The sequence below is a fragment of the Melopsittacus undulatus genome, chromosome 4 (assembly GCF_012275295.1).
Source record: "Melopsittacus undulatus isolate bMelUnd1 chromosome 4, bMelUnd1.mat.Z, whole genome shotgun sequence".
Lineage (NCBI taxonomy): Eukaryota > Metazoa > Chordata > Aves > Psittaciformes > Psittaculidae > Melopsittacus > Melopsittacus undulatus.
The window spans coordinates 83587301-83600832 of NC_047530.1; the positions used below are offsets into that span (position 1 = coordinate 83587301).

Below are 13532 nucleotides of genomic sequence, written 5' to 3' on the forward strand. Positions count from 1 at the left end.
TTTGCTAACCTTTGTCTTTTCAGATGCTGAGTCCTTCTCCCCCACTTCCATAAAAGTTTAGTTAGTGCTAATTACTCTTATTTAAAGATTTTTATAATCTGATTAAAATCTGAGGTAAACATTCATCTTCTAAGTCGGTGGTACCTTGAATACTATGTAATTCAGGTTATATAAAAAGCAGTTTTAGGTTTACATTGCATTACACCAAAAAGTAAATATAGTTCCATCTTTCTGTAAAATACAGTTTGCAAACCTTGTTTTTTGCTATGAACACACTGTCTATTTGTAGGAAAGATAACCATGACTCCTTCCTGTTTCATTCTCCCACTTAGTGCTGTAAAATGAAAATGTTTTTGTTTTCAGGTATAAAAACCTTTTGGCCAAACCCTTAAGTGAGGTAAATCAGTGCATCCTTTTTGAAGCTAGTGGAGCTGCTCTGCTTTGTGTCAGCTAAAGCCATGATCTGATGGATTAGTTGCATCCTTTGGGTTTAAAGCTTCATGGACTTTGTACGTTCTGTTAACTAACACACAAAAGAGTTGCAAAACCTCATTCTGAGTCTTTGCAGTTACGTGCACTGAAGCACCAGCTAAGGATCAACTGCTTTGTCCCCTTCAGTTCATTCTTTAAAAAAAAATGTAACTTACTCTGCAATACTTGTTTCACACTTGGTAAGCCAGTAGGAGTTTTTTGTGGGCCCCACACTATAATTAACAGTGCTTTTTTACCTCTTCCTCCAGAGGGTGCTTCCTAGGGACATGAAGACAATAAGTCTCATCTAAGGTTCAGTGAAAGTATTTGAGGAGATTCTGCCAAGAAACTAGTATTTCAAGATATTTTGAACATAAAAGCCATTCCGGGGAAAGCTGATCCCACAATAGGACAGAGAGCTATTTTTAAAATTGCTTCAGGCTTTGCAGCTGGGGTTTTATTTAGTTTTAGTATGTGTGGGGGTATTATTATGCCTTAATATTTTAAAGATAAGTCCAGTGTATGGGCATTCTACAGAACAATCCTGCAAAAGTAAAAAATTCCAGACGCTACTTTACAGTGTAGCTACTAAGCATACGTGTTATCCATTTCTATCACTATTCTACAATAACACAGCCACTAAGACCTGTCTTTGTCTGTGGTTTTGTTGATAAAATGCCAACAAGGAGAACCTGAAGTTTCAGAAGTAATATTGTTATTGCTAAGATTCAAAACAGCAGAGATATGAAAGCCTTAAAGTAGTGCTTGGGTATTACAAAGCTCTGTTTTTTCTAACTGCCCTTATGTATCTCATCTAGGTTCTGAAATTGCGCAAATGTAAAAATATTTACAAAGTTTCCAGTATTAATCTTGATTGAATTTAGCATCTAAACCATCCAGTCCTTAATTTTCCTTGGCTTGTTTCTCTTTTTCCATCTAGTGAACTCCAAGGTGGGTCAATGCTATTAACTTTACCTTTTTAGTCTCTGCAACTGCATCCGGAGACAAAATTATGTTCTGCCTGCTCCTCAAATCAGTAACTTGCTTTGATTTCACTGAGAGCAGGACTTGCCCTGAGAAGGCTACACTTTTGAACAGGGATATAATGAATTAGGCACTGACTTGAGGTTTGTATCCAGTGATCTGGTTTTCAGCTATTCACTTGAAGCAGAAATCATAATTAAGATCAAAAAACTAACTTCTGAATCATTTTTCCATTTAGGTACTTCTGTGTCCCACTGTTGCCATAATTTGTAAGTGCTTCCCAAGGTTTTAAAAATAGAAAGAACAAAATGCTCTCCTGTTTTCTTACCCCTCCTTTACTTTCCAAACCCTGTGAAAAATAGTTTAGGGAGGTTTACTTTGCTTTCCTTATTTGCTCTTTGCATATGTGAAGAATTTGCAGAAGGAAAGATACATTGCAGAAATGGGTCCTGAAGAAATGCTATTATTCTTCACAGTGGTCAGGACCACATTCAATATCCCTAGATTCCTCTCCTGGGAGAGTGCTATCTCTGTTACTTTAACCTCTCCCACTGGTGACACAATTCTTGTTGGCAAATATTTTTGCCATATGGTCTTGACAGATGCTGAGCAGTGGTGCCTTCTAATTTGATGTGTGCTCTAAATTGTCTATACTTTAACATGCATGGCTTCTACTTTGTCAGCTCTGGATTGGTTTTAAGATCTTCTGGTAAACCAAGAGCCTGCTAACAGCCCTGTAGCACTGGTGAATGAGAAAGTGCTTGATCTGTTTGATAGTGAGTCTGTTTTTTCTCAAAAGCTTCTGAGAAGTGTCAGAAAAATTATGGAGTCTCAATGGTGGCAAAAGGGGCCAGCTTCAAATGCACTGTTGGAAGACAACAGGTTTTCAGCAATGTTGGTACCCTGCCATCATTTGATGGTATGAGGTGAAGTGCAATTCTTTCTTTTCCACTTAAAAGGAAATTTGCCTTTCCATTTGTCTTTCCTTCTTTCTGTACCTCTTGCTTCCAAATGGGGGTCACACACAACAGAAAGTAAGAATGGCAGGTCTCCAGCACAGGACTGAGTTTTAAGACTCTAAATTAACTCTCTGATTCTCTCCTCCCATTTAGAGTTTCTGTTTGGTACTCAGATGTTCTCTAGTCTTTTGATTGAAGGAAATGAGGGTTGTGGCTTTCAGTGCTGTTCTCATGGATTGCTTTCAGTGGCAGTTTCTAGTGTACATATTCAGATTTGTTGGATATAGTGTATTCAAAACATTTCTGTGGCTTCTTGTTAATCATCTTAAGGTCAAATAAGATATCTTCTACCAGCAAGGCCTTTACTTTGCAATTCAGTTACGTCAGTCAACCCCACCAATTTCTTCTTGGTGTTAAAGGCTTGATTTTTGTACAAGGCCAATACACTGTTTCATTTTCTAAAGCAAAAAGAAAGCAAAGGAAATTTATCTGAAAAGTTGATGGCACTCGTTTCTTTTATAAAGATATAGCTTATGGATGTTATCTGTGTTAATGGTCTTGCCTGCTGTGACTTCATTGCCAGTTGCAAATGGGTAAGATTATAGTTTATTCACCCAAACAAGACCATATCTAGGAATGTATTTCCACATGCTATTAAAAAAAAAGGCCAGACAATATGTTTATGGCAAACTAACAGAAAGGAGCTTCTGAGTCTGTTTTAAATTTCAGGAAAAAGGATACTTGAAGGTGCTCTTACCTAGCAAGTCTTTTGAAAGCAGAACACAGATAGAAAAACTGGCCTCTCTTTCCTTTCTCCCTGAAAGGCACATGTGTTTTGTTCATGTCCAGGAAATGTTTTCAGTAGCAAAAATTATTTTTGTTTAAAAAAAAACAAATCATCCAGGAGTTTCTAGTCCATTTGCAAGTTTATACTTAAACTGGGAAGGATGTTTTCACTAATAAAAGATATCTCTAGTCCCTAATCAGTTCAAGTCTGTTTTTTTAATAGCAGTTCAAGGAAGCACTCACAACAGTTACACAACTGTTGCCCTGGGGGAGTTAAATTTTGCTTTTGGCATCTCCTGTGTTAAGTGGAGAAAAGACATTTGGGGCTAAAAGAATGATATATGTCTGCAGGAGGGAGGGAGCGGCAAGGGTGAGGGGAGCACTTTAAATGAATTCTTTAATGGGAGCCCTTTCCAGAAGGCATCCATGGTATTCCTCTGCAAAAGGAAGAATAAGTACTCAGCACCATATATGGTGACACTTTTATGTTTTTTAATATAAACATGTACAGGCTGGAGCAATCCATGTAGATGGGTTTTGCTGATTGGCTGGGCCAGAGGGGAGGGAAGGAAATGAGACCCTGCTTTTAATATCTTAACATTAGAAAACTTACGAGCTTGGGTTTGAATAAATAAACAGTAGGCAGAGCTGGAAAGATATTCAACTTCGCAAAATAGCCCCTTTCCTCTGCCTTGATTTTCCAGCTTTTTTTATTTATTTTCCTTTGTTTGTTTGCAGCTCTTTCATTCTGTAAATTGCTTTGATTTTTGTTCAGGGAGTATATTCATCCCAGTGTAGATAGCAACAGAACAGTAAAAGCTAATTGAGATAGCTTGGCTCCAAATGTAAGAGAACCAATCCGTTCAGTCAACCACCACAATGCTGGGCATAGGAAAGGAAGATGCCACACTGGGTTTGAACTGCTTTAGTGCAAAGCACAATCACTTAGCTCAGGAAAGTTACAATTTTGGAGGGAGAAACCTCTGCTTTTCTGATTTTACTTAAATGTTTTAGGAACCAAGTTGGAGAATGCAGCTGCCAGGTGTCTCTGATGCTGCGGGAGAGTTCAGCTTCCACAGCAGAAATGCTCAGAGAGTGAGTATTTTTCCCAGGGACTTGCATGGGTGGGTTCTATTTTTTGCTCTGTTAATTCTCTGCCCTTACAGACCCAGGCTGGCTGCTGTTCAACCTAATCCCCAAATGTGACCCAACAAATTGTTTTCATCATACAGGCTAAGCACGTTGTATCAAGCCAGAGTAGAGAGATCTTTTTTCTTTGTGCCCTTATATGGCTCCTGAAGTCATCATTGATGCAATAAACTAATGGAGTGTGCTCCTCTAATCAACCTCCCCTTCTATAAACACATTTTGTTCCTGCTCTGAGATAGTTCTCTGACATTTTTAAACCAGCCCCTTTCCTGGCTCTCTCTTTTCTTTTTCGGATCATAGTGGGAGGGAATCAGCCAGCTCTGGAGAGCGAAGAGATGGTGGAGATCATGGTAAACTAACATTTGGTAGAACAAGTGGCTTCAAAAAGATCAGCAGTGAAACCAGAGCAGCTGAGGAAGAGCAGGAAGACGTCCGAGGTGTGCTGAAGAGGCGAGTGGAAACTCGGGAACACACAGAGGAGAGCCTGAGGCAGCAGGAAGCTGAGCAACTCGATTTCCGTGACATTTTAGGCAAGAAAGTCAGCACCAAAAGTTTTTCTGAGGAGGAACTGAAAGAAATCCCAGCCGAGCAAATGGACTTCCGAGCAAACCTGCAGCGGCAGGTCAAACCTAAGACCTTGTCAGAGGAGGAAAGGAAGGTTCATGCTCCTCAGCAGGTGGACTTTCGCTCTGTGCTGGCCAAGAAAGGCACCCCAAAAACCCCATTGCCAGAGAAGGCACCACCTCCTAAACCAGCAGTTACAGATTTCAGATCTGTGCTGGGCTCAAAGAAAAAGCCACCTGCAGAGAATGGTAGTGCTAACACCCCCGCACCAAATGCCCGCACCAATTCTGAAGCCCAGAATACAACCCCTAATTCTCAAGCCCCTGTTGCCAAACCAGCAGTGAAAAAAGAAGAGAAGAATGACAGAAACTGTGAACATGGGTGCACAGTAGTGGATGGCAGAATAATTGGGCAAAAAGCTGAAAATAAAGCACCAGCAAGCAAACCACCAGCAAGCAAAGGAACAGCACCCTCCTTTACAGAGAAGCTTCAGGATGCTCAAGTAGTAGATGGTGAAAAATTGGTCTTACAGTGTCGGATTTCTTCTGATCCCCCTGCGGCTGTCACCTGGACTGTCGACAGCAAAACCATCAAATCATCGAAGTCCATTGTCATCTCCCAAGAAGGTAAATTTATCGAATTACAAGCCAGCTGGATGGCACACTTATATCCAACTCTTGATTAATAATATTTGTTTCATTAAAGGTAATGCAATACTTTATTTAAGTCTCCTGCCAGTAACTGTTTCCAGATGCATCTTTCTTGTTATTTCAGTGGAGTACACAAGGTACAGTATTGTTTGACATTTCTTGCAGATTTTCCTTTAACAGCCTGCAGATGTAATTTTTATAAAGTTGAGCTTCTTGCATTTTTAAATGCTGTTTACATAGCTAATGCTGTTTAAAGAGCTGGTACATGACGTTTATTTAAGCTGAACTTCAAGGATTTAGAACATTGAAAACAGAATAATGTTACTGCTGGTTTACAAATTCTAATTTAATTCTTCTGTATGTTTAATATTTCAGGCTTTTTATTGCAGTAACAAACACAGAAGCAAAGAGGGGTTGAGTTATAGAAAGAAAGTACTACAACTTCAAGTTGTACAAATAAGATCAAAGTTGGGAATTGATTTACAGTGTATTTAATGCCCCCACCACAGTTGCTTTTGCTGCCTTTACAGACACTGAAATATTTGAACCCCATTGGCCTGATGACTTTTAACTTATTTCGAAACAGTACACAGTTTAGTAAAAGTCCTCAGAAAGAATACTTACTACTGTCAAATTGAATGATTTCCTCATGTTCCACATTGTGGATAACCAAACCCTACTATTCCAGTTTTGTATGAAAGTTACCTTTGTATCTAAACAAAACATATTTTCCTTGGGACAAAAATAGGGAGGGTAACTAATAATACAGAAAACTTCTTTGCTTCATATCTGTTTCATAAAACACTGAGGTCATTATATGTAGCAAGACAATGTTTTGCATGTTGTACTAGGAATGTTAATGTTCACAGTAAGAATTATAGCTTGACAAAGGGGTCTGAACTGTTAATTATAAATATTTTTTCATTTAATCCAGACTATTTTCAGTGTTATTAAATGAGAACCAAATGAATGCACACAATGGTTCACCACAACCAGTGAATCCTCGTGCAGTGTTCCAGGCACTGAAACACGAGTATTCTTTTAAAGTGAATGTGGTCAGAAACAACATTGCCTTCAGATAGGGTGTGGGAAAAAAAGGTACCTGAGAACTACATTAAGGGGATGTCAAAGTAAGTAAATGGAAAGAAGGAACTGGTAGCAGGTGTATTGTGGCTGGCATGTGTCTGAAGTAGCAAAAAATGTGTTTATGCATATATGATGATTTTCACCAGTGGGGACTTTACAGAATAGGGGTAATAACTGTCATGTATATGAGAAGAGATTGACCAGTGGAAATGCCATCCTTGTAAAAAGGACTGATAGGATCAGGAAGGTGAGAGACTGCAATTTTATCAGCCTTATAACTGGAAGTATAATGTTAAGGGTTTTCTTGGAGCTGCTCAGATTAAAAAGAAATTGTGCATCTCCAAGTTTCATGTCTCCAATCAAAGTACATCAAATAGATAGCATCACTCTATGAAGGCTTCTCAGCTATGGTGGAGCCTCCTAAATCCCTGAAGCTTTAGTGTTGTGGTGCTGCAGAAAATGGTCTTCTTGATGAAAATAATCTGAATAATTGACTGTTACAATCCCCCAGCTTATATACACTTTATAAAATGGTACTTGGAGGTGAAAATCCATTGTATTTGTGTTTACAAATTTGTGTTTACAAAGTGAAGTGATCCTCAAGTACATGAATGCTCTACCACCTGCCTGAGCAGGGGATGTGACTTACCCCATTCAGTTTGTCTGGACTAGGTGACAGTCGTAACACCCCAGAGCTGGCATTTGTCAGGATGTCACACATTAGCAGTGCTTTCCATTGAGGTAAAGAATGGAAGTCACCAAGGGATAAGGAATTCACTGTTTCAGGAAAGCTTGTGCAAGGAGGGAAGAGACTGCCTTTATGTTTGAGTCGTACTTGCATTATTGCACTAGGTATCATGCTTGGGTAGTCAGTATTACCAGTACTTCAAGGTTAAGTTTTCTTTAGCACGTATTTGCAGAGGATCTTAGAGAGAAATATTACACAGGGAAGTAAACACTACATTTTTCTCCTTTAATGGAAAGAAATGGAATGAGGATTTAAACTTTTTTTTTTTTTCTTAAACCTTACTACATCCCCTCTGGTACACTGAGGGGATGCATTGCATGATGGTCAATGTAGGTTTTTCCTAACAATACCTGCTAGCTTTGGCACTTGAAGAACAATGTGTTGTTGCTCTCCCACTGAGAGATGCTTTCATGCCAACTGTTAAGTAATTAACTAGGTATGCATTATACTTAAGTTTAACTAAGGTTCTAGTTTTCTTAGAGATTGATTTTTCTCTTTTCCCTTAATTAGGAATACATGAATCGTTCATAGAATCATAAAATAGTTTGAGTTGGAATGGACCTTCAAAGGTCATCTAGTCCAGCTCCCCTAAAATGATTAGGGACATCTTCAACCAGATTAAGTTGCCCAGAACCACGTCCAGCCTGGCCTTGAATGTCTCCAAGGATGAGGCAGCCACCACGTCTGAGCAACCTGTTCCAGTGTTTCACCACTCTCATTATAAAAGCCTTTTTTACTCATGTCCAGCCTGAGTCTTCCCTCTTTTAGTTTAAAACTGTACTTCTGGGTTGAAACCATTACCCTTGTCCTGTCACAACAGGCCCCACTAAAAAGTCTTTTCCCATCTTTCTTATAGGCCCCTTCTAAGAACTGAAAGGTCACAATAAAGTCTCCCTGGAGTCTTCTCGAGGCTGAAAATCCCCAACTCTCTCAGCTTTTCCTTGTAGGAGAGGTGGTCCAGCCCTCTGATCATTTCTGTGGCCCTCCTGTGGGCCCTCTCCAGCAGCTCCATACCTGTCCTGTACTGAGGACTCCAGAGGTGGACACAGTACCCTAGGTGGAATCTCATCAGAGCAGAGTAGAGGGGCAGAATCAGCCTACCTTGAACTGCTGGCCTTGTTTCTTTGGATGCAGCAATGATACAACTGGCTTTCTGGGCCGCAAACACACATTGTCTGCTTATCCACCAGTACCCCCAAGTCTTTCTCCTCAGGTATTCTCAATTCCTTCATCACCCAGACTTTATTGATACTGGGGATTGCCCCTACCCAGGTGCAGAACCCTGCACTTGGCCCCATTGAATAACATGAGGTTCACGTGGGTCCACCTCTTGAGTTGAAGAAACCAAGGGAGGAAAATAAATAATTACAGCTACAGGCAGAACTGAGAAACAACAAATTCAGGATGAATATCAGGAAATGCTGTTCAATAGAGAAGCTGTATGGATTAGTCTTATAGAAAGTATTTGGAGCAGCTTTAAACATAGAGAACAACACTAAAACTAGATGCAGTACTCAGGAACCCAGTGCCAAAATCCCAGATTCCATCTTTTGCATCAAATACTGAAAAGACAGGTTCATCATGCCACAGGTGTCACATCCTTCAGTAGCAGTGCTTTTGGCCAACCTTAGAGCAGTATTTAATGGGCTCTGCAGATAATCCCCTAGAGTCATCCTCAGCTGAAATAAGGTTGATTCTGTAGGGAAGGAAGGGAATTCAAAGCAGTTACTTACAGTAACAGGCTTAGATCTTGCAAAGTCACCTTTTATTTCTCTGGTATGACTTTGCTCTTCTTGTGTTCAACAGCAAAATCCACTATGGAAGTGTATAGACTGGGTCTCTTTGTAGTTATTTAACCAACTGTTTTTGTGCCACCGTGGTGTTCGGTGGTGATCACTGATTCTCTTAAGGAAAATTTTCCAGATGTATCTCACAGAACAATGACTTACTTGTTCTTAGTGAGCTGGACACTGGGAAATCCTCTATCTAGGGTAAATCATTCTATCTGCTTTATATACTACAAGCCCATCTTAATATGGGCTACTGGCCCACAAACTGTTTAATGAAAGTAATACATGAACCTGCAGAATGCCGGGTACTTAGAATCATAGAATCATAGAACAGCTAGGGTTGGAAAGGACCTTAAGATCATCTGGTTCCAACCCCCCTGCCATGGGCAGGAACACCTCACACTAAACCATGTCACCCAAGGCTCTGTCCAACCTGGCCTTGAACTTGTCTTTTGGAAATTTAATTCAACCTCTCTGTCATTGCCAGAAAGCAAAAGGAGATAGCAGCTTGCTGATCTCCTGGTGCCACATGTATTGTGAAGGTAAATACATAAAATCTGGTTTGGGAACATGCCCACCTGATAAAACAAGTGGCATATTTTGCCAGAAAGGGCAGGCTTAAAAGGATACTTGTGTGTGACAAGCTCACAGGGTAGGCAAACTAACTAGTGCTTTTATGTAGTCACTCACTGAAAGTAACTTTCCCTGGCATATTTGTCCTGGCTTATAGTAAGGCCCTTTACCTGTTAGAAACAACTCTATGCACGTATCTCCTCTGTGTCTGAAGAAGCTAACACTACATCAGTGTGCAAGAGAAGGAGGGATGTTAGCTCCACTTTGGTACCATCAGAGAAGCCTGAATTCAAACACCAGTATCAGAATAATTACTGATTGGTGTGGTTTTTGGCAAACAGAAAATTAATTCCTGCTCCAAAAAAAGACCTTAATCTTAAGGCATATTCATGCAGTATTTGTGTTGTATTCTAGTACTTAATCTAGAGCTTGCAATATATTATTTTATTCCAGGGTTAAGTTTAAATTAGCAATTGGAAATCAGAATCTGGGCAGCATTATGCTGAATGTGACGATCACAACATAGCTAAGATCAGTCTCATTCTTCTGTTTTACATTTCAACTATTAATACATGTTTGTTTCCCTTTGAAATAACAAGCATCAGTCTTTTAATAATTCCCCAAATAGTATCCTGTCAGTTGATGGCATGAGTGATTTGTTCTGAAAGTATAATTTATGACAAAGTGATCTCTAACACCATTTTTCTTTCATGAACATGTCTGACCTGATAGGTGTTTATTAATATTTTGATTTTGTACTTTTCTTCTTTTAAGCACTTGTCAGAGTATGGTTATCTACATTCCTCAGATTGATATTAATATGGGGTTTGCCTGTGAAATCTCAAAATAAACATTGATTGGTTGATGGCTTGGCTTCACGAGCAAAGATTTTGGGAAGGGCTTTAACCCCGCTTACTTCAAGCATGATGACCAAGGGTGAGTGGGATATGCAAATCTGGTTTGAAAAGGATTCCTAGGCAATCAGGGAGTGTCCGACCAGGACTGTCATCTCCTGAGTAATCCTGAGCTACCCATGCACTGGTCCGCCCGCATGCAAGGTTGGATCTGCAGCTACCCATGCACCTTGGCACCTACTGGTTCGACCCTCACCTGTCCATATCGACAAGTGAGAGCAAGCCCTTCCAGCCTGTGCAGTGGAGTTTTTAGGTGAGGCACAGCTTGTGCAGAACTTTAACTGCCATGGCCTAGTGAGCTTGGACAGTGACAGCAAAGTCCGCAGGTTGTGAGACAGGTTAGTTTTACCCTACTGATGATGTGTTGTTGCAATAGTAATCCTGCTCAGTATGAGAGGAAATAAACATTAACTGTAACAGAAAAAGGCAAAAGAGGGTGCTCACAAATTAGAGCATTATTCATTTATACAGGCAGGTTAGATGGTGTGTGATTAACAGGCAGTTAATTTTAATATGAGAGAGTTCATTGCTTGAAGCTACTGGGGGTTTTTAAGAAGGCTCTAGCAGACGTTACAGTCGAGTTAGACATATAAGGATTCAGTAGAGCAAGCTTTCTCACACAGTGAACTTTTTGAGAGCAGGAACCATTTTGTTTTACTTTTATACAGTACTCAGCATAGCAGTGCACTTTGCTAGTGTCCTCTTACGTGACACCCTCTTGGATAGAAAATCGATAGAAAATTTTTGCATGGTTACAGAATTTGTTCTAGAAGACAGTGAAAGGGGTTCAGAAACTGGCATCTTTACTAGGCTGAAGAACTGAGGGGAATTGACAGTGAATAGACATCAGAAACTGCAAACCTGCCATTTTTTAAGTCAGCTTGATGGTTTTTTTGGGGGTAGATTTAATAGGTTTCAGAGGAACTTACCACAGGCTCAGGTAGCAGTGGTGGTGTAGCTTAGAAAATGCCCAAAGTTTGCATTGCTTTGTGTAAGACAGCATTTTTTAATTTCCTAAGTGTCTTGGCAGCAAAAAGAGTTGGTAATCTTGTTAGCAATGATGCCTTAACAACTTTCTTGTGATTTAACATAACTCCTAAATCTTCCTGTCAGTTCTTCAAATCTCTGTCTGTCAGTCTAATGAGGATCTGCCATAACTCTTTTGATTTCTTTCTCACTGACTTTGAGTAAGAATTTGGTGTTTAATTAACATAACGGCTGAAAGTAGATGGATTCTGCAGCTTAAAAAAATTCTTCAGAAAGTTTAAGGCTAGAGAGGTTGTCTGACCATCAGTTGTGACACAACTCCATGTTTGTCATGTGCCACAAAACTTCCCTCTGTACTGCCATTTTTTGTCTAAATCATCCTTCTTCCAGAAATGCATTTAGTGTAAGTTTAAATATAGAAAAAAAAGACACATTTATTATTATCACTAGTAATTTCTTGTAGTGTCTAATTGTTCTTATAAGTGTTCTGGTTTTAAATCACGAAAAAATCAGTATCTAATATCCATTTTCTTCTTCCATACACTTGTTACCTTTCTCTGCTAAACTAGAGTCCATAACTTGACAAGTAAAACTGTCACAATTTTCTCCCTGTAATGCACTTTACTCAGTCCTTGAAGGCTTGGGCTTGTTTTGTTTTGTTTTGTTTTTAATACCTCTTCTTCAGTTGCCATTTGTTGGTTTATCATCTTAGAAAACAGGCGGCAGAAACATATGTTGGTATCACCATCAGTGAGACAGAGATCACCTTCCTATTCCTGTGTTTACTAGAGGATATTGGTCCTCCTTCAACCTCACGACAGTGAAGCTCATGTTTGTTACTTCTGTATTAAACTCTTAAAGCTTGTGAAAACAGACCATCCCTTTGTTGCCCACGGATGCTTGTCATTTCACTATCTTAAGCCCAGTTTTCTTTGAGTGAATAGGACTCAGCTTAACAAGTAAATGGGATTGTTTATGAGGACTGCCCTCTTTTCTCTTTCTTTATGTCTTTTAACTTTTCCAACAGTTTCTATCTGTAAGTTTACAAAAATTAATTTATGAATACCTCTACATCACAGATTAAAATGATAAATAACTTTGATCCTAGTCTGATCACAGAGTAAATCCACCAGCAACATACCGAGTGATGATTTCCTATTGTGAGATTCTTCATGAGATCTTTATTTTGGCAGCTTGAAGTCTTGCTAAATAAATGTAATTAATATACTGATATAGCATTAATTACAAGCATAATAATGTGAGATAAAACAAAGAATTCATTAAAGACAAATTACACAGATACATTTGCAAATTAAATCTATAATCTCATGAATAATGAAAGGAAGTTTCTTAAATTTTTTTTTTCCTTAAGACCCTAACCACTTGCCAAGAATTGGATTTGATGTTTTTTCTTCTCTGAAACTCACCTGAGTTTTTTCACTGCTTTGCCTGTTGTTGTAACTGTAGCCAGTATTTTCCAGGTCAGTCCACTTACCATTTTTAAACAAGACTGTAACACATACTTGCACTTCCCCAGACAATTTGTGATTTATTAGAAAATTAATACTGTGGGTCAACAAGTTCCTTAATAAATTTGTTATGGCTTCTAGGCACAATTTCTCACAGCATAATATTTATTAATATTGCCTAAACACTCCATACTACTCCTTTATCCCATGGGATAAAGATGAGAAAGACGTGAATGTCAGTGTGTACCATAGATAGGAGTCAGGAGGTTGGCCAGCTAGATGACAGTGCAGAGAATTAGACTTAGGAGCTGCTTTTTGTTGGTCTGTGTATTAGTTTTATATCTGAAGTTGACTTTCTGTAGAGTTCCATGGAAAGAATGCAGAAGCCTAGTGATATTTTAA

General features: G+C 39.2%; 1 protein-coding gene across 1 annotated transcript in view; it reads left to right on the forward strand.

The window, feature by feature from the left end:
• The window catches only part of MYLK (myosin light chain kinase), a 159932-nt gene that overhangs the window by 76280 nt on the left and 70120 nt on the right, over positions 1-13532 (forward strand). The window contains exons 14-15 of the mRNA XM_031053069.2: positions 4215-4295; positions 4650-5539. Coding sequence (XP_030908929.1) covers positions 4215-4295; positions 4650-5539 — 971 coding nt within the window. The remainder of the gene's footprint in view (positions 1-4214; positions 4296-4649; positions 5540-13532) is intronic.